At 36.0% G+C, this 21,803-nt stretch overlaps 2 protein-coding genes across 2 annotated transcripts in view; one reads left to right on the top strand and one right to left on the bottom strand.

Moving 5' to 3' along the window:
- Positions 1 to 17,360, top strand: part of LOC129240792 (UDP-glucose 6-dehydrogenase) — a 35,787-nt gene extending 18,427 nt beyond the window's left edge. The window contains exons 2-5 of the mRNA XM_054876783.1: positions 15,206 to 15,344; positions 15,426 to 16,075; positions 16,143 to 16,457; positions 16,562 to 17,360. Coding sequence (XP_054732758.1) covers positions 15,206 to 15,344; positions 15,426 to 16,075; positions 16,143 to 16,457; positions 16,562 to 16,738 — 1,281 coding nt within the window. The 3' untranslated portion in view covers positions 16,739 to 17,360. The remainder of the gene's footprint in view (positions 1 to 15,205; positions 15,345 to 15,425; positions 16,076 to 16,142; positions 16,458 to 16,561) is intronic.
- LOC129240793 (SURF1-like protein) lies at positions 16,879 to 20,693 on the bottom strand. Its single transcript, XM_054876785.1, has 5 exons — positions 20,401 to 20,693; positions 20,203 to 20,324; positions 19,948 to 20,142; positions 17,664 to 17,831; positions 16,879 to 17,604 (listed from the first exon to the last, which is right to left on the bottom strand). The coding sequence occupies exons 1-5, from the start codon at positions 20,596 to 20,598 to the stop codon at positions 17,394 to 17,396; spliced, it is 894 nt and encodes a 297-aa protein (XP_054732760.1). The 5' UTR covers positions 20,599 to 20,693; the 3' UTR covers positions 16,879 to 17,393.
- Between the last annotated feature and the right edge of the window lie 1,110 nt (positions 20,694 to 21,803).

The raw sequence follows: 21,803 nt of genomic DNA, 5'->3' as shown, positions 1-21,803 counted from the left end.
TTTTTCAAAGGAAAAACTTAAAAACTCATATCGTCCACCGGGGCAAAAGAAGTTAGGGATGTGTTAAGCCTCAATAAAGCTTTTTCAAGCAAGGGATACTCTATGAAATACTCCTAGTTAATGTCAGTATCGTTCAACTATCTAAAAAATTGGACACTGGATAATATTTGAACGGTTACTTCGCCCTTTACTGTTTCGGTAAAATAACTCGCTATTTTTTTCTTAAATAAAAAAACACAAAACTTTTATTAGTACTGGAATTATTTATTATCAAGGCACAGAAACGAAACAAACGAAAATAAGAGGGAAAACAGACTAAGGATGAATCGAAAATGTCGCCATGAAAACGTAGACCACTTTTCATTTCACCGTTTCACAGTACGAGAATTTACCCGCTATCAACTTATTAGCTGTAGTCGTATAGCGGTACAGTGACTTTACCTTAAACCCGGTGGCAGAAATTCGATTCCTGCATGAGACAGTACATTTTTTGGAATTTTTTTTTATTAATTAATTTAATTTGTCTACTTTTTTATTTAGATAAATATTGCCTTCATATTAGCTTAAAACTCCACTTAGTATTTGCAGATTTCCATTCGTTCAAGATTACTCAAAAAAATTGTAATTAAAAAAATGTATTTTTTAAAACTATCGTATTCAATCATCGAAGGCCTTAAGACTACGATTACTATAAATGTATATTAATTGGAATTTTTCTATTCGCGTTCAATTAATTAAGATTACCCTACTCCTAATCTATGGTCCTTCGAAGAACGATTAAAGTAATCGTAATGCTGAATGTAATCAATCGCGCATTTAATCTTTATCGTTCAGCTCTGTTATTATTATTAACCTAATGTGTTGTTGTTTTTGTTGTAGCAGCATGAACATTACCCACATATGCTGCTGTAATGACACTCCCTGGCCGGATATAAATCCGGGTCGTTCCGCTAATTTACCCTAACCTCAATTAATTAAAAAACTATTTCCTTCCTACATATATCACGCACTTACAAGCATATATACATACTTACATCAAATGTAAGTATTTAAATTAGAAGAAGCCTATCTCCAATTTAGTACCGATCAGTGTTGCCATTTTGGTTATTTTTTTTTTATCAAAATTGGTTATTTATTTTTCCTCATAATCATTTTGATTATTTAGTTCATATATTTCTAAAATTGTTACTTTTTGATGAAGTTCCATATTGTTGTTGTTGTAGCAGCATAAACATTACCCATACATATACGGGCAATGCTGTTAAAGTGGCAGACCTTGGCCGGATATAAATCCGGGTCGTTCCGGTTACATAGAACCGACTGTCGTGAGAACTTGGTGAAGTTTCATAAAAATGCTCAGTTGAAATTTTTTAAATATATTATGAAATTGAGCATTTTCATTTCACAATTTCGGAATATTTTTATACACTGAGTTGCACTGGATGTATTGGCAGCAGTGCAAATTTTGTATCCAATGATGGGCAGAAGTGAATGACCATTACTTTTATATCTGCGAAACCGAGAACTTGTCTTTAATAATACCGTTTCGATTATTGACAGAAAACGAACTTTATATATCTCCTTCCCTTCAAAATTTTTCTACTCTTTTCAAGTGCGATCCAAAAGTTAATTCTACGTCAGTCTTTCAGCCTATTTTTAAAAAGTGATATAGATATCATTAAAAACTTTATGAATGAGCCATCATATAAAAAATTGAAATTCTTTGGATTTAATTTGATGAGTTTGCCTCATAGTTCAGTTGCTGCAAAGTTGTCGGATCTTACTTTGAATTAAATTAAAGATAAAAACTATTCAAGCCATAAAGCTTTCAAAAGAACTACTAAGAAGTAACTTAGCGGGTGAAATGTAGACCCCTGGAGGAGGGTGTGAATTTTTGAATTTGAAATTTCCACCAATATTTCGTTTAATAGTTCATTACATTTTTGCCTCAATAAGAAACCCAGAGGATGTGCTTAGGCTCCCGGTTGAGCTTAATGAGTCCATTTCTTGATGTACATTTTCATGCGTCTCTTTAAATTTCAAAACATGTTTTCAAGCCACCTACACTTCTTTCATCTTTCTTAGTATGACAGTCCTTTATGCACCACTGTTTCCGCTACAATCTCTCTCCGGATTTCTCGATCTGCTGTCAATTGCCACTAGTTTTGTATGTACATCTCTTTGAGGTCATCTATAACCGAGTCTATGCATATTTTTTTTTTTGTCTTCCCTTAGTTCGCTTCCATACGGTTGCGTCTTGAATGCTCGTTTTGGTGCTCTTTGCTCTGACATTCTTTCTACGCGTCCAAGTCAGCGTATTCGTTGGGCTTTTATGAATTTTATGATGTTTCGCTCCTTTACAAGGTGTTCAACTTCTAAATTGTGACGAATACGCTGCGTGCCATCTGCCAACTTGATTGGGACATATATTTTTCTCAAAATTTTCCTTTCGCTTGCTCTAAAACTCGTGATATTCCGCAATCGTCGTATTATAGCTCTAATAATGTCCTCCAATCTGTAGATGACATCTAAGAGCTTAGAGTAATTTTTGACTCAAATTTTTCATTCTCCAGTCGTATCAATTATATTATCTCAAAATTATATTCGATCTTCATTACGATCTAACAACGTATTAGCTCAAATTTCTCAGACCCTTATACGATGAAATTACTGTTTACCATGTTTGCTCGATCTGGAGTGGCATGTGCTTCATTTATTAGACCGGGTACAAAAGCTTAACTATGCCCTAAAAACTCGAAAATTTACTGTTCCATGTCCTTTTTATAGCAGCCGCTTGTTATTAATTGGATTAAAGTCGCTTGAGTGCAGAAGGTTGAGTGCAATTTAGTTCATTGGGACATTGCTTGTGCGTTTCTTTTGCGCCGCATTAACTTTCTTATTCCAGCGAGGATTTTACGTAGTTCTTATCTTTTTTATCTCAAGATATTCAAAACTAATTTCAAGTCCAATGCGCCTATAGCTCGGCCTCTGCGCTAATTTAATGAGATCTCGCACACCATATCGTTAGATTTTATATATATTTAATTGGCTCGTACACCCTTTTTGGGTATTTGGCCGAGCTTCTCCTCTTATTTGTGGCGTGCGTCTTGATGTTGTTCCACAAATGGAGGGACCTACAGTTTTAAGCCGACATAACAAAAAAAATTCTCTTCTAAGTTGCATCATTTAATTCGCTTATATAATCGTATTCTTTTTAATCAAGTTGTATTTTAGTTTTATATCGTTTTATTTGTTATTCTATTAATATCTGTCATTGTTTATATTAGCACTAAATCAATAGTCAGTAAGAACTTTAGTGTTTTTGACTAAATTTAAATAAATAAATAAAAACGAATTGTTTCTTTTTTTTTTGTTAATTTTTCCAACGTTTGATAATATTTCTTTTGCGCCCGCGGGAACACTGGTACCAATTTGAATAAAACTCTTTGTCCACGAGCACTTCAAATGTGTGTGAGTGTACGCATGCCAGTCGGCTAGATGTATATACATAAACATACATACATGTATATGTAAGTACATCTACATATGTATAACCCGATAGTAAAAGGCAGAAAATAATGAAACGTGCGTTCAAACTCTCGAAAACGGATGCAGTGCATCTAAGTAAGGTTTATATACATTATTTTGCCGGCATAGTTCAACAAAACCTGCTTCCTAGTTAGTATTTGTATAAGTACAAAATCGATGTGGTTTATAGCAATTTGTTACATCTAAAAGTAGCTACACAGAACCAAAACAAGCCAGAACCATTGCATAATTAAAATTTTTGTTCACAGTTCTCCGCTCAAATGAAATGTTAATTTTACCATTTGAACACTATCAGTTTTACGTGAAATTTGTGTTCGTGAAACACGCAAAAGCTCTTGACCAGCACAGCACGTATTATTGATATGTTACTCACGGGCAGTTAGCATGACATTTGTGTATTACTTAAGTGCGAGCAACGTTAAAATTGCATTTAAAACACGTTGATTCCAAAGGAAATTCGAATCAGAATAAAATAGTTTTTTAATGAATTTAATTTTGTTTTTTAATAAATAAGCATGTACAGTTTAATTAGAACAAACAGATAACAAAAAGCCATATTTCTTATAACAGGATTTCCTCCTTCATAAACGGCTGGGTGTGCTTGTAAAAAACTTAAAATTTTTTTAATACAGTTGCAATGTTTTTATAACCAACTTGGTAATTGTTGTTGTAGCAGCTTACTAAAATTTGCTCTAAATAATCAATCGTTTCATATTTATTATCAAGAAGATAGGCCTATTGTATTTATATTTATAACCATATCTTCCATTTCATAAAGGTCAGTGACTTCGTCAATAGTTTTTGTTAAAAAATAACCACTTTTATACGTCGGTAGTCTAGCGTAAGTGCACTAGCCTGCCATCCCAGAGGTTGTGGGTCAGAAAAATGTGAAACACAGATGGCGCTCCAAACAGTTAGAAGGCGTTGTTCCTAAGCAACGACATGTGGGCATTCCAACTATTCAGAACTGGTAGCGACAGGCTAATCACCTATCCTCTCAGAAAGCAAAATAGATTAACGAAACCAACACAAGACTGAGTCTTGTCTGAGTCGATTCCCTATGCTCCCGAGTAGAGTGAACAAGGAAAAAAAATATATCGTTATCTTAGAATTAACAAACTCACCTTTTAAATGATTCAAAACTGCGACAATTTACAATAAATGCTGTATTCTTTTGCATCCGACCTTCAAAAAAAACACCCGTAATCGGTTATATTTTACATTTATTTGCAATTACTCCATTTTGTTTCATTTTATTCAAAGCGAATCCATAAGGTGATGACAGTAGTCAAAAATCCAAATTTCCATGCTTATCTACATATTTTGCTTAAGGGATCCCGATGGTCTAGAGCTCGAAAATTTGGGGTATTTTCAGGATTTTTGCTTTTTTACAATTAAAAAAATGATAAATGATTTTTAAATTTTTTAGGCTTTTTATTTAACTTTTTTTACATACAAAAATGAAAAAAAAAAATTTTTTTCTAATATTAATAATTTTAAAAATGGCGCTGAAGTTGACCCTCCCGAAAAATTGGATATGGACGGTGTTGTCCATCTTGGCTCTTCTATTTATCTGAAACACAAAAACCAAAAAAATGATTAATCAATATGACTATACATAGCTATGTCCCGTACTAGAATAAAAAAAATTGAAAAATGGCGAGGTTTTGAATTTGACACTCTAAAAATCGGGTTTATATATGTATATATAGGGTTTTCCAATAACAGGTGTTAGGTGTTAAACAGGAGAGATGATTAACGAGTTTTTATGGCCGGAGTTGGATGGTGTTGATCTGGACAACGTTTATTTTCAACAAAGACGGCGATACGTGCCACACAAACAACGAAACCATTGATCTTTTACGAGAAAAGTCTCCGGACCGTATTATCTTTCGAAGAGATGATCACAGTTGGTCACCGAGATCTTTTAATTTAACACCTTGTGAATTGTTTCTGTGAGACCACGATTCAAAACCTCAAAGATGGAATTCGTTAGGCTATCGAGGACAAAGGGCAGCCACTTTGCAATTCGGTTATGGAAAATTTCATGAAAAGGATATTGTCCTGTAAGCGTGGTCGTGGTGGTCATTTGCCTGATGTTATTTTCCACTATTAACGGCATACCTTCCTCTTTATAATGAAATAAACATCCGATCATTAATTATATATTAAAAAATAACATTTTTCTTTGAATATTAAAATAACACCTCTGATTGGAAAACCCTTATATGGTATATATATATATAATTGGCGCGTACACTCTTTTTGGGTGTTTGGCCGAGCTCCTCCTCCTTTTTGTGGCGTGCGTCTTCATGTTGCTCCACAAATAGAGGGACCTACAGCTTCAAGCCATTTCTGAAAGGCAGATTATTTTTATGAGGAGCTTTTTTCATGGCAAAAATACACTCGGCGGTTTGCCTTTGCCTGCCAAGGGGCGAGCGCTATTAGAAAAAACTTTTTCTTCATTTTGGTGTTTCACCGAGATTCGATCCTACGTTCTCTCTAAATTCCGAATGGTAGTCACGCAACAACCCATTCGGCTACGGCGGATTGAGTTTAAAGTTTTGAGTGTGGATAATGCGACCATTGATTCCGCCACGTGGCGAATCTAACTCTACCTGATAAAATGGCTGTAGAATAGACAATACTGGGTATATCCTTCCAAAAATTTGACAATATATTCTTAAAAGCCTGTACTTTCGAAATATAAAAAAAATCAATTTTTGGAAAATTCTAGACCACGGGACCCTTAAATGTCAAAATTTTAATTCAAATGTAAACAAACAAGCGATATAAAAACAAATAAGTTAATCACTCTGACATTGAAAGCACCAAAGCTCGAGAAAAACAATCAGCTATTATACTGATATCACCTTGTATAGATGCACCTCAGTTTTAGCTGGAATTTTCCAACTACTTTCCAGCATTCCATACAGAAAAGGCTCTTTTTTTACTTTATATATAGTATATATATATGTATATAGGAAGACCAAATTCTGTCGGATCGAATTGTTCTTATACATACCCGCGCACATTTTAGTAAAATTTAATTTGGGCTCGCTGTTAGTAATTGGAATCAAACAAACTCATAGACGATATGAGTACAGGCACAAACATTCCATTGCAAAGGTAAAAGTCACAGGGAGCCATATCAGGCGAATACGGTGAGTGATTGATGGTTAAAATGCGATTTCTAGTCAAAAAAATCAATCACAAGAGTGGATCGATGAGATGGTGCATTATCATGTAATAAGCGCCAGCTTCCTCCTTCGCGGAATTCAGGGCGAATTAAACGAATGCAACAAACGCTTCAAAACGGCAAGATAGAAAATTGCATTGACGGTTTGGCCCATTGACACGAACTCCTTGTGGACAATTCCCTTGGAATCGTAAAAAAAAATGTGCATCGACTTGATTTTTGACTTCTCCAAACGCGATTTTTGAGTGGTAGCTCGTCTGGAGCCTTCCATTCGGCACTTTGACACTTAGTCTCAGATTCATGTTGGAAACACCATTTTTCATCACCAGTTACAATGTTGTAAAGGAAGTTTTCGTCTTTTCTCGTATCTTTAATGAGACTTTGGGAATGTTGAATTCTGCAATTTTTGGTCCTCAGTTAACTTGTGCGGAATGAAACGTGCACAGACCTTTCGTAAGCCCAAATGATCAGTTAAAATGCGATATATTGAAGTTTTGGAGATATTCAACTCCGATTCCATGGATTTCAATGATGATTTTGGTTCATTTTTGATAAATTTATAAACAATTTAGATGGAATTTTCGGAACTCTGGCACGAGATAGACAATCATCGCCATAAACTTTTTTCATCAATTCAAATGATTTGGTAAACATCTTATCGATTTTAAAACAAAATTTGATATTAGCCCTTTGTTCGAAACTCATTTTTGTACCGATGACACAAACATACTGACACTTTAAATGCAATAACTTCCCTCTCACTGAACCGAATGCATCCAAGCTTTCACTGGAAGTAAGCTAGAGACGTAACTTCCAACGCACTAACTCATTAAAAAGATGGCGCCATCAAAAGCAATTTTATGACCCTACTCTTGTTTATTTTGGACTTCACCTTGTATTATATCCTGATTACCGCAGTTAATTCTGATTAAAATTATAGTGTGACAGGCGGTTATTACGCGGATTAGTGGACATCTGTTTCGTTATTGGATACTTGCGTCAATGAAAGCTGCACCACAGGCAACAAATACGACCCGGATACTAAAAAACCATTATTTATTTTAAAAAATCATAAATTGCAATTTCTCAAACTGCTCCGATATATCAAAGCAATTAAGTAATTTCGGGCGTGTTAGTGCAAACTAGCATTTCTTCCAGTCTTTCTTGTTCTGCTCTTTAAAAGTTTCATTATTTTTAATGCACAATACATATTAATTGTCATTTTTCGGCAATGTTGCCATAGAAAATTCCCCTCATCCCTTTAAATTATGAGAATTAAACCTAGTTGTCAATCCGCATTAATTGCACTCAATTCCTGAAATAATTCCGAATTAAGTCGTTAATCCCGATTAACGCGTCGGCCTGTCTAGGCTGACAGAATTTTCATTCTAGAGAATTTTAGAAAATGTTTGAGTATGCCGCTTTATAACCTATTTAATTCTATGAAGTATAATAAAGTGCAAGTTAGTTTGAAGAGGCTCAAAATTCTCGTTGATTTCTTATCACTTTTTTTCCTTAATTAGTTGAGCACAACTACGTAAGGAATGAATAAGTAGTTACTCTACCCTTTCTTATAGCCATTTGCATGACACATTGGTGTTTCAGTAATCATAGTGAGCAGAAGCCGAAGAAGTAGTTCGTTCATGCACAGCTTTTTACCTGAACTTATTTAATTACGAAAAATTAACATTTCGTGAGAGTATTCGCACACCTAATCACACGTTCTAACAAGACCAAAATTACTGTTTTATTGGGCACATCCGAAGTGAACTATGTGTGGCGAACAAAAACAAAACAAAGCAATACTAGAATTGAATGCGTAGCATTGACCTTCCCTCGCCGGACAACGGCATACCTAACACCTTGTACACGTATGTGTGTACGTGCATACGTGTGCAAAGGCATACAAAGTGCGGCATTATCTTGTATGCGTTTGTCGAAATTTGCTTGTGGTCAAAAATTAATTGAGATTATTTACACGTTCACGAAATTATTAATTGGACCCACTAGTATGTTTGCCTGTAGTTCAGGCTTGCTCTTATTAATAATTTAAACGCGTATATACCTTGATTTTGTGCCGCTATATATGTACATATGTATATAAAATTATTAATACTATTTAAAGAAAATAAATTTGGAACTTGTGTTCGCATGCTTATTTTTACAATCCTAATTTTATGCCTGATAAATTATTTTTTAATGTAATTTTAATAGATAATTAAAATATTTATTTAGTCTACATACAGTACAGTTACAAAAAGTTTTTAAAGGTGGCATATTATAAAAGTTAGAAAATGTTATATAATTTGAAAAAAGGTTTACAGCCGGGTGCCAAAATTGTTTTAAAATTATCGATATGGGTACCAATCGAAGTGTTTTGGTTCTATTATTAATACTAGACCTCTTATATTCGCCATTTTCCCGGTCGCTATCTTTATGCTCCATTATCTTAACCCCTTGCCGTGCTTTAACGAGTCCGACTCGTGATGAAAATTTTGGCCCAAACATGAATATGACGAGCCAGGCTCATGAATTGATCGATCGTGGGACCAAACGTAAACATCACGAGCCTGAGTCGTGATTGAATGTTAGTTAGAGAATGATAGTTAGTCACGAGTTTCATAATTGCTGTTATAGGCCATGTAAAATTTGCTTTTTGAATCGGCTATAAAAACTAAAAAAAAAAAACTAATCAATATTCTTTGAAATTTTTTTTTATATTTTAAAGATTGAACATTGTCATTTATGAATGAAGAATAATATCGTTCAAATGACTGCCACGACTGGCTTTACAGTAGGCCATTCGATCAACCCAATTTTTAAGCACATTTTCGATTGTTTGGGCTCCAATTTCATGAATGGCAACTTCGATTTCGTGTTTTAAAGCATCAATCGTCTCTGGATGGTTCGCATAGTATTAGTCCTTAACGGCTCCCCACAAAAAATAGTCCAACGGGCTTAAATCACAGCTCCGAGGCGGCCAATTGATATCGGAATTCAAAAACGGTAGCCAAAAGTTCGAGTGTAACTTTGGCAGTGTGACAAGTTGCACCGTCCTGTTGAAACCAAATGGCGTCCATGTCATCCTCTTCAATTTTTTGAAACAAAAACTCGTTGAGTCGGATAGTATTCCATTCTTCAATTCTTTGGAAATCAAGATATTCATTGATCAAACAACAGATGTCTTTAGGAACCATATAATCAAAAGTGTAGAGTGGTTAAGTTGCGGCTTCTTTAGCTTTTCGGTCAGCAAACTCATTTCCTTTTATTCCGTGACCGGCGTGACCAGAAATCCACATAATTTTGATTAAATTTTGGTTTTCTATTATTAAACTGCGAATACTTTAAACTCCACATGTTTTGATCGAAACGTTCATAATTCCGGCTGGTGATTATAGATTTACTATCCGAACATACATTCTGCTCAAATATGAACGAGACGGTATCAATAAAACGGTCCGCGGATGACATATGGCAAAAATAATTTTTTTGTTTTTTGGTAGGACTGTTATAAGCTTACATGGCAAATTTCAGCGTGATATGTCACATAGTTTGTTTTCTGTGCTACTGTAAACAAGTCAAGCTCGAGTGTGTTCTTCGAATTTAACGATGGAAATTCAAAGAATTTGTTTGAAATTTTGTTATTCCAACAAAATTTCGGCTTCAGACGCCTTAAAAATGTTGCAGACAACCTATGGGGACTCTGCTCTATCGCGTGCACGTGTTTTCCAGTGGTACAAATTGTTCAAAGAGGGCCGTACATCGGTTGAATACTTGCCTCATGAACGTCGTCCAGCAACATCAGTAAACGACGAAAACATCGGAAAAGTAAAGGAAATTGTGCTTGAAAATCGCACAAATCGCAAAATCGGTTAACGCTGAATATTATTTAGACGTTTTAAAGCGTTTGCGCGAGAAGATTCGTCTTAAAAGGAAGGAATTGTGGGACAACAAGTCATGGTTCTTGCATCACGATAATGCACCAGCTCACACATCACGTCTTGTTCGCGATTATTTGAACAAAAATAATGTTAATATCGTTCCGTAAGCACCGTATTCGCCTGATATGGCTCCATGTGACTTTTTCCTGTTTCCCAAGCTCAAGTTGCCGCTCTGTGGAAAACATTTTGAGACAATTGAAGTCATAAAAGAGAATTCGAAGAACACACTCGAGCTTGACTTGTTTACAGTAGCACAGAAAACAAACTATGTGACATATCACGCTGAAATTTGCCATGTAAGCTTATAACAGTCCTACCAAAAAACAAAAAAATTATTTTTGCCATATGTCATCCGTGGATCGTTTTATTGATACCGTCTCGTTCATATTTGAGTAGAAGTTATTATAGTTTCTTTCGTTTGTTTTCAACGCTGATATTATTGCGTTGTATATCGCTGCTGCTTTCGCTGTATACACAGGGCAAAAATGCCGCTCAACCAGCAGAAAGTACGACTGCAAAGGAAGTATGATCCTTTGACTTTGACATCTGTGAAAATCATTTTCCAAAGGGCAGCATACTCGTTCTCTTCAAAATAACTTTGATATTCCGTAGAGCAAGTGTTTGCTTTTCCGTATTTTGTCAGACGAAAAAGAAAATTTTTGTAAATATCATGGTGGCGAGCAGTTTGAGGACCGTCATCGAGGTGATGATGTTAATCCTCTTTTTTTTGCGTACTCTAAGCATCTCAGAATCGTAGGTTTACAACTTGGCACTTTACTAGCACTCAGCGTTGCCAAGGTGGAATGAAGCAAGATGCTGTTGTAGCACATAAACAATTTTGGAATAAAACGCATAGTTGTGTATTGAATTCTTTCTTTGATGCTAGGTAGGAAATGTGGAGGTCAAATATAAAAAAATGCCAGAAGTGCTATATATTACAATATTCTTCTTACCCCAAATATATACATAACTTACCGATTAATAAAAACCTCTATGATAAGAAAGTACCGGGAATGTTTAAATAAAACAAAAAAGAGTTAAATTTCAGGAAAATTTATTTTATCTCCTTCAAAATATGACCCGTCTGAAGCAACACACATGCGCCAACGTTTAACCCAGTCCTCCAAGCACCCCTGGTAGGCCGACGAAGGAATGGCCTTCAGCTCCTTCGTCGCATTCTCTTTGATCTTCTCTATCGACTGAAATCTCCTTCCATGAAGAGGTAACTTCAACTTGGGGAAACAAAAGGAAGTCGCACGGGACCATATCCGGTGAATACGGTGCTTGCACGATGGTATTTACTTGGTGTTTGGTCAAATAATCCAGCACAATTGAGGCTCGGTGCGATGGCGCGTTATCATCATGCAAAATCCAAAAATTGTTTGTCGACATTTCCGGCCGTTTGCGACGTACAGCATCTCTCAAACGCTTCCAAACGGATAAATAATATTCTTTATTGACTGTCTGGTTCGATGGAAGGTACTCATGGTGCACTACGCCTTGGCAATCGAAGAAAACAGTCAACATCACCTTCCCGGTAAACATCACCTTCCCAAAATTTTCATATTTGATTTGTCTGCATTTTAAATATATGGATTTTGATTGTCTCTATTATATTGTACACCTATATAAATATATATATATATGTTAAATTTATTTATATATAAAAGGGAAATTAAGAAATTTACCCAAATTTCAAAAAAAAAAAATTAATAATTTTAAAAGTTATCGCTGTTTGGGTGGAGCCTGAGAACTCTCGAGAACTCTCCGCGGAGATCATCACAAGTCCTTGGAGATTCATCTAAAATCAATCGGTCAAGAGAAATTAGTTTTATGAATAGCTAATCTTGTGTCTGATCGAAGCTTTTTTTTCAAAACTACCAATATGGCGGTCTCAGGAAATATTTTTCAGATTTTCGAGAAAGAACCGACAATTAATTGTTAAAAATAATCGACATTTAAAAAAAAATCCTTCGATCAGGCACGTGTTTTTCATGTTTTTCAAAAGCAGTATACATTTTATTGAAATCTACCAAGCTATTTTTAAGTTACGTGGTCACCAGTTCAAAAAATAATTTTGAGAAAAACACATTTACAGTTTTGCTATTGATTTATGTAGTGCCCAAGCGCCCTTTGTTAGTTGTTGAATAACTCGAAAAGTATTTGTCGGATTCACTTCAAATTTTCACGCGATATTTTTAAGACGCTATACTTTAAGAAAATGAAAAAAAATTAAATTTTCTGAAAATTCTGATCACCCCTAACCCCTAACCTAATATGTGTGTTCATAAGGCAAATAGTTGGTAATAATTTTTACAAATTTTCATGTTTTGGTGTTCATGTGCAAAGTAGGGCAAAATGAGAGAGCAAAACGACATTTCATTTTGAGCGGAAATTGCAAGGTTTTACTGGATAAATTTTAACTTGTAAGAGTAAAAATAAACACGAATTGAAATTTGCGAGTTGCAACTGACAGCGATAATGAAATGGAACAAGTTATTGTGGACAAAATGAAATCATGTGATTCTGACGCTCGTTATTTTGCATTTTATTTGCTTAATTTATTTTTAAATTTATTAAGAGGTAGGTAAATTGAAAAGAATTTTAATTTTTGTGATTTTTCCTGCCAACAATTTAATCAGCAGTTCGTGCAAACTGTTATTGGTTTTGCGTCCATGTACTTTTTTTGATATTTTTCTCTTTGAGAGAGAATTCCCGGAAATTAAGGGGAGATTCCCATTTCCCGGCTTAAAAAAATCGATTTTTTTTTTTGACCGATTCTTGTTTATTATACTTTCAAAGAACTCTGTGCCAAATTTCATGACAAAATTCGTTAAAAATAAGATACATGCATGACTTTTTTTTTATAAATAAAAATGCGAGGAAAAAATGTGCGAAAAAACAAACTTTGTCTTTCAACCATCGCAGTTATAATAATTTTCGAAAAAAAAATTTTTCAATAGCTCATACTGAAACTATATTCATAAGGAGTGTAAAATGCCATTCGAATTTTTCCTTTCAGACAACTTGGAGCTGAGTTATCGTGGCGGCCAGCGACCAGAAATTTTCATAGAAATTTTCCAAAAGATTCAACTGATAGTTTTCCCAATAAAAATTCGTAAAAAACCGTACTTTTTGGCCTTTGAAATGGGAATCCCCCCTTAAGTTATTGGATAATTTTTACATGAACAGACCTATTAACAGTAATTGGTGTGAAGGGTTGGAATTAAAATGTCCCTTCTCTTTGCGAGAGCATTATTGGCTTTATGGGGGTTGGGGTTGCATGGCGACAAGCGGTGTGGGTCAGTTGGCATTTATTTATTGAATCGACGACGGATAATACCTCTATTATTAAACGTTTTAAAAATAAATATGAATTGGAAATGGTGGTGCCAACAGTTATTTTATTTATTTTTTCATTTTGTTCCAAATCGCCACTGATTTTTATCAAGAAATGCACTCGCAAGTTTGCCATTAACCGGCAATGGGTGACTGTTATTAAAAAATGTTTCCTAACATTTGCTGCTTCGTATCACAGTCGACATGGACATAGGGTACAACCGAACACAATCCCACGCACCTACGATGTCGTTCCAACTATAGGATTTTCCAATAAGAGGTGTTATTTTGATACTCAAACAAAAATGTTATTTTTAATATAAATGATCGGATGTTTATTTCCTATAAAGAGGAAGCTATACCGTTAATAGTGGAAAATAACATGAGGCACGACCACGCTCACAGGACAATATCCTTTTCATGAAATTTTCCATAACCGAATTGCAAAGTGGCTGCCCTATGTCCTCGATAGCCTCACGAATCCCATCTTTGTGGTCTTGAATCGACCCTGGGCTGCTGGCGTAGACCTTCTCTACCTTCTCTTTCACGTGGACCCAAAGAAAAAAGTCACAAGGTGTTAAATCACAAGATCTCGGTGGCTAATTGTGATCACCTCTTCGAGAGATAACACGGTCCGAAAAGTTTTCCCGTAAAGGATCAATGGTTTAGTTGCTTGGGTTGCACGTAGCGCCGTCTTGTTGAAAATAAACGTTGTCCAGATCAATACCATCCAATTCCGACCATAAAAAATCGTTAATCATATCTCGATAGCGCAATGCATTCACCTGTAACACCTGTTATTGGAAAACCCTTACAGTCGGGTGAACGTTACTTGAGCGACCCGAACTCATATTCGACCAAGGACTGGCCCTACAATAGCATTTCTTATAGGGAATATTTTCGGCTATTACAATAATAACAACAACTATGTCGATTTTTTTTAACTTGCCCAATTTATTACAACTGCGTTATTTATAACTTCTTACATATAATACAAAATGGATAGAATTGAAACTTAAGAAATCTTAAGTCAGTTAAATATAAAGGAATAAATGATTTCTTTAATTTTAATTTAATTAATATAAGTAATAATTTAATTTTTTTAATAAAATAAAAACTTCAACATATTAAAAATACAAACCTCTACAAGCCCGTTTAATGTTTGATTGTTTTTCAGCCGGGATTAGATGAAGTCGTAAAAAAATGCCGTAATGTCAACCTTTTCTTCTCAACTGATATTGAAACTGCCATCAAAGAAGCAGACCTGATATTCATATCTGTAAATACGCCAACAAAAAACTTCGGCAACGGCAAAGGTATGCAAACTAATTCATATGAACTTTTAAACTTAAATTTTTCTAATCACCACCAACCAATCCAATAACGCCTGCTCATAGGTCGCGCTGCCGATTTAAAGTACGTGGAAAGTGCTGCCCGTATGATCGCCGAGATCGCACAGTCTAACAAGATCGTAGTGGAGAAGAGCACAGTACCCGTGCGTGCTGCCGAAAGTATCATGCATATCTTGCATGCGAATCAAAGGCCTGGCATTCGGTATGATATTCTCTCGAATCCTGAATTTCTTGCCGAAGGAACGGCCATTGAAGATCTGTTACATGCCGATCGTGTGCTAATTGGAGGTGAGGAATCATCCGAGGGTCACAAAGCAGTTGAAAAATTGTCATGGATCTATGAACATTGGATACCGAAAAAGAATATACTTACAACGAACACTTGGAGCTCAGAATTGTCTAAATTGGCAGCAAATGCATTCCTAGCGCAACGTATATCGAGCATAAACTCTTTGTCGGCCGTGTGTGAGGCGACGGGCGCCGATGTATCGGAAGTGGCGCGTGCCGTTGGTCTGGATTCACGTATTGGCTCGAAGTTCTTGCAAGCGTCAGTGGGATTCGGTGGTAGTTGCTTCCAGAAGGACATTTTAAATTTGGTATACATATGTGAAGGACTAAATTTGCCCGAGGTTGCGGCGTATTGGCAGCAAGTGATTGACATGAATGAGTACCAAAAGTCGCGGTTTTCACAAAAGGTAGCCTTCTTTTATAGAAACGTGCAATTGTTTAAAACTCAACAAAATTCTATTTATTCACTTTCAGATCATCGAGAGCCTGTTCAATACCGTCTCGGATAAACGAATTTCGATATTTGGTTTCGCTTTTAAGAAAAATACTGGCGATACACGTGAAACACCAGCCATAACGGTTTGCAAAACATTACTAGAAGAGGGTGCCAAACTGGACATTTACGATCCGAAAGTAGAGCCAGAGCAAATAATAGACGATTTGACACATCCATCTGTGACAGAGTCACCGGAAAGTGTCAAGAAGGCAGTGCAAATACATAGCGATCCGTACAGTGCAGTGCGTGGCACGCACGCGATTGTGCTTTGTACAGAATGGGACGAGTTTGTGGTGAGTTAGCTATTTTAGCAAATGCTCAGCAGAAATTGAATTGAGAATTATATTCCATTACCAATATTGAATGTTTTCTCTTCTTCTTCTTCTTCACTGATCAGACATTAGACTACAAACGTATTTACCAGTCAATGATGAAACCAGCTTATATATTCGATGGCCGTAAAATTTTGGATCACGAGTGCTTGCAGCAAATTGGATTCCATGTACAAACTATAGGAAAACGCTACCAGCGTACAGGTTTAATGCGTTCCTGGGGAAGCGTGCCGCAATTGTAGAAACCGGCCATATAAACAAATTATGGCGTTCCATATCGATTACGAAGTTGTTGATAATAATTTGCAAGGAATTGGGTGTGAAACTCATCTCATACAGAGCTGTTTAGATAAACGAAAATGTTTCCAAAAAAACTTTAAAGTAAAGCCTATATACAGTATTTATTATTTTGCTGTAACATTTGTTATTGTAAATATTTACAAACGTGTTCATACGTATACGTCTAAACGATTTTACTTTGTTTTACATTAAATAACCAAGTCACATTAAGCATATTAAAAGTGGAAATGTGTCACCGTTCCAGTCATACACACTTTTCGACCTGTCTATGCATTCATGCCGCCATTCGGAACGACGGCCACTATCTCATTCCCTACCAATAGTACTTACATATGTACATCAATGTAATTTACTATGAATTTAATTTAGAAAGTATACATACCTTTAAATTTAAGTATATCTATTCATTGTATGAGTACACGAACTTTACACGTTTCACTTGATTTTGCCAAAATTCGTTCATGTATGGAATTAATAATATTTACACATGTGTATACAATAACTAAATGAAAAAGGCGATATATATGTTTTGAAATAAAATCGAAATTAAAACAAGTAAACTAATTTTGGTATTGAAAAGTTTGCTTTTCGTGACGTTTAATAAGGAATTCTCTTTACTATTTGACGGTACCACAGGTACGAAGTAATTGCTGATAAACTGAACCACGTTAGAAGGTAAGACAGATGTTCATTACGTAATGTTACACGTGTTTGTCCGCCAATGGGGCCACCGGGAATAGATGACTCGTATGTAGCGTCTAAGATAATCGGAGATGCTCCAGTTAATGCGCACATTTTTGGTAAATCCCTACAGATAAATAAACAAGTCAGGTTGTTGCCAAAATATTTAGGTGAGTCAGCACTTACCTGTACAGGAAAACCCCACCTTTATGATCCGGAGAAAATTGTGGTCGGTTTTCGCCCATGCGCACCACCCCAGTCAACTCTACTTCGGTTTCTATTTGTCCTTCGGCTCGTGTTTCCGGTTTGACCTGATTCCTAGATACCCATCCACGATTGATCAAAATCACTTCACTGGAACCAAACACATGAATTACTAAAGTCGTAAACTACAAATCTATAAATCTAGCCTGATAAGATTAAATAAATGAAATAAGAGTGAAGAAACGTTCATGCAGCGGAAAGAACGGATAATGTTGCTACAACAAGAATGTTACCGTGGTATTAGTTACTGAACGGATATAAATCCGAGTGGTTCTCTTTTTGTTTTGTACACGAGTAATTTACCGATGTAATTAAATGTAATTCAAGATAAATATAAACTTAAAGTTTCCCTTAGCCAATTCTGTATGAAAAAGTCCAAACAAAACAACCTTGCTTTATAAAGAATGAAGTGAGAGAATTACCGCTACATTTACACAAATATACTCCAAAAAGTTTACAATATTATATTCATCATAACATTAAGGGGGAAACCAGTTTAGACTGATCAAACAATCGAAATTTTTTTATTGTTAGTATAACTACTCAAGAATATGTGGTAAAAATTTTAAAAGGAAATTCGCATTATTCCCGATTCTATGAGCACTTAAGTGACCGCCCGTCGGTTCGGCACCGTAGTGAGCGGTAGTTAGAATGGCGTTTTTCTCGAAACGACTTTTTTCAACTGGTGGGCACTCTAGCTCAAAAAGTTTTCGACCAATCGTGACGAAAATTTTGGGGAGTGTTCTTTATTCAATTCTAATTTATATGAACCTAATTCTTGGATCATATTATCATTAAAAATATTAATATTAATAAAGCAAAATAGATGAAATGGTATGAAAATATGATATTGTGTTCAAGCGCCTCAAAAGCATGCAATTTTCAATATTATTTTATCAAAATTAGGTTCATATTCTACGTGTGCAATGGTTGTATGCATAAGGATTGTATGTAACACAATAAATGAATAGCTGAATGGGTTAGTGCGTGACTACCATTCGGAAAACTTAGGTGCGAATCTCTGTGAAACACCAAAAGGAAGGAAAACAAATTTCTAATAGTGATCGCTCCTCGCCAGGCAATGGGAAGCCACCGAGTATTCATATATTTCAATGAAACCTGGTACACATATTAATTACTCTTTGTCCAAGATAGTTTGTTGTTGGGTTACTAAACCCTGTCAGTGGGCGTAATTGTGCCAAAGTTACGCGAGTCTCTGGTGGATTTGGGTAGCAGAAGCTTGCAATAGGTGGTGGTTGGACTCCGATGACGGCACTCAGGGGTCGGGAGTGTTTAGGAAGGTGGTAAGTGTCTGCCGTTCAATGTCAGCTAGCGTATGTCTAAACACTGTCCGGTCCAGTAGTTGTCGGTTCGCTTGCCTCCTGATGTGCCTGGAAGCCAGCTCAGGTTCTAGCAGGTGTCTACAGTCGTGAAACCCTCGGTAGCACCCAAGTAGAAATTATTTGCCGAGCTTTTTGACTGGGAGCATTAGTGCGTCGTTATGTAGGCTTTGTAGAGGGGACTTCAGTAGGCATCCCGTGTCCGTCCTAATTGCAGCGTTTCGGCATGTCTGAAGTTTAGTCCATTGCGAAACACTAGTTTCAGGCGTCCAAACAGACGCAACATAATTCAGAACCAGCCAATTGCTTTAAATATCTCCAGCAACATTTCCTATATTTGCCCCCCCAAATACTACCGGCTAGCGATTTGAGGATCTTGTTGCGATTTTGAACTTTAGTAACAATTGCGGTTGTGTGCGCAGAAAAGGGGAGCAAATTATCGGAGGTAACTTTACAAATTTTGTAGTTGTTTACTGTCGGTATTGGTGTGTCATCGACTTTGTCATTGTTTGCCCGTTGCAATGGTAAATGCTAACTAAAAAAAAATAGCGTAATATCTCTGTTATAAACAAAGCAAAATTACTCAACTTTGGTACAAATATTGAACCAAATAAAATAAATACGATGCAAGTGAAATTAGGAGAAAGAGGTGGTTCCGCACTTAGTACATATATGGTTTCCCGCCTCAGTTAGATCTGACATAAATAATAATGAGGTCGGATAAAACCACGCACACTTTTTATATGCTTAGACTGTATTCCTCTCTATCCCTCTGAAGTTTCTCAGAGGTACTCCCTTCGACTGACTTTCTCCAACGAATTAAAAATTAAATTTAAATAGACAAACACATACGCAAGGATACCTACTCTCTATCTGCTAGCTTAAATGGAGTTATGACAAGGTAGCCATTGCCTCTATCACGCTGGGAAAATAAACCTCCGGCTGTTTCATTTCCATCGGGACGTATGAACGACCGAGGACCCATAAGCAGTTCCTTGTTATGAATAAACCTTCCCCTGATTGTAACCAACTGGTACTCCATAGCAGACAGCTCTGTTAAACTAAATGGAGAAATTTTATATACTCGGCATTAATAAACATAATAAATTGCTTCAAATTACTCTGAAGGTAGTGGTACTGGTGATAGCTTGGTTTGATGCTCTAAGTCTTCGATTAGTTGTTCTTTCCATGCTTTACGTTTCACTTGCCAGCACCCCAGACCAAATGTAGACACTGGGATAAGCTGATATTGAGAAAGGTTAGAATATTCAATTCTATAGCTTTAAAATCATTAATGAATTCATTAGATTCCGACTTACTAAGAGGAACCAACCAAGGGGCGCTATTTTTTTGTTGCTGTCAAAGCCCATAGTAGCAGTGCCAGTGCCTCTTGTAGATTGACATCTGCGGTTTACCAAAGAAAACGTTTTCAATACTTGTGGCTTTCCCGCAGGATTTGCAATCAGTTTAACTGAAACGGGACCTCTAACTATTGCATTTGTAACGAGCCGCAACATTTTTGGCTATCTTTGTTGCACAACAGAAAATAAACCCTAAATATTTTCTTTATAGCAACTGGATCGTATGGCAACTAGGGATGCAAACGATACATCGATGTTTTTGCCATCAATGCTTCTCGGGCCGGTATGTGTTTTTTTCTAGTTGGCCTGTAGTCATGCCAAGGCGAATTTATTACAGGTGACAGCAAACACATATAAGTAAAATCCTACATGTATGTATTTGTTGTTGCGTTTGGTCCAACCATCACGTCAAAACCAGCAAGCAAATGTAAACATACGAATGTAAACATACCAATACATACAAACAAAGCATATCATTTTGACGTAAGCCATACCTACGGTGAAAAATTCAGCTGGGTGAATGCTGTCACCTTAATAAATCCACCTTGGTAAAAGCCGACTTTGGTTAGAAAAATACTGAAAAGTAGAAATCGACCTTATTTTTAATCTTGTTATCGTCAGTTTGTTGTTTGTTATCACCAGTTTCATGGTGAATGTCCAAGGCGCATTGAATAAAGAAGGTGGTGTCTTCCGAAAAAATGACTTTATATTTCGCTATTTTGACAAGTCGAACGTCAGGTCCCTTTCGAATACAAAATAAACAAGAGGCGGCGAAATCACATGTTTGTGAAAATTTAGTGAATGGAGACAAAATATTAATTTATGCTTTCACCATTTTACATAAGTTACATTAGTTTGAATCTCACAAATCACAACATTTCCAACCTATTCACTGAATGTTTATAATCCTGTAATTTCACTTCCATTCTCTTGTTTTGTTTTGTATTATAATGTTGCATGACATCAACGGTAGCGAAAAATAAAGTAACGGTTTTCAGAAGGCACCACCTTCTGTATTAGACGTGCCTTGGACATTTACCATGTTATAACGCCTCTTCTTTCGCCAAGAGTTAGCAAGTGGCGAATAACTGAAGAAAGTGGTATGATTGAATATATATTGGCACCGCTGGAATAAAGCAGCCTTAATAACATGTGCTGGTACGACTCTGAGTTATACCACTTTAATGAGGTATAACCATACTCGCTAGCGGCGAATCTTACTCGATAACCTTAGGCCTCTTCTTCTTTGCGCCAAGCGTTAGCAAGTGACGAATACATGAAGCAACTTGTATAATTCAAAATATGCTGGCAACTCGGGAATAGAGCTGTCTTAAATTTCACGTGTTTGTACGGCAGTCAAT

The sequence above is a fragment of the Anastrepha obliqua genome, chromosome 3, assembly GCF_027943255.1.
Source record: "Anastrepha obliqua isolate idAnaObli1 chromosome 3, idAnaObli1_1.0, whole genome shotgun sequence".
NCBI classification, from domain to species: domain Eukaryota; kingdom Metazoa; phylum Arthropoda; class Insecta; order Diptera; family Tephritidae; genus Anastrepha; species Anastrepha obliqua.
This window is presented reverse-complemented; position numbering and strand designations above follow the sequence as displayed.

What these genes read in the sequence shown, in the direction of transcription:
- LOC129240793 (XM_054876785.1), bottom strand. Translation starts at nt 20,598, where the DNA reads ATGTTGCGGCTCGTTACAAATGCAATAGTTAGAGGTCCCGTTTCAGTT. An exon ending in CCAGTACCACTACCTTCAGA is followed by an intron (nt 20,143 to 20,202) that starts GTAATTTGAAGC and finishes TTCTCCATTTAG; the next exon opens with TTTAACAGAGCTGTCTGCTA. An exon ending in GGTGGGGTTTTCCTGTACAG is followed by an intron (nt 17,605 to 17,663) that starts GTAAGTGCTGAC and finishes ATTTATCTGTAG; the next exon opens with GGATTTACCAAAAATGTGCG.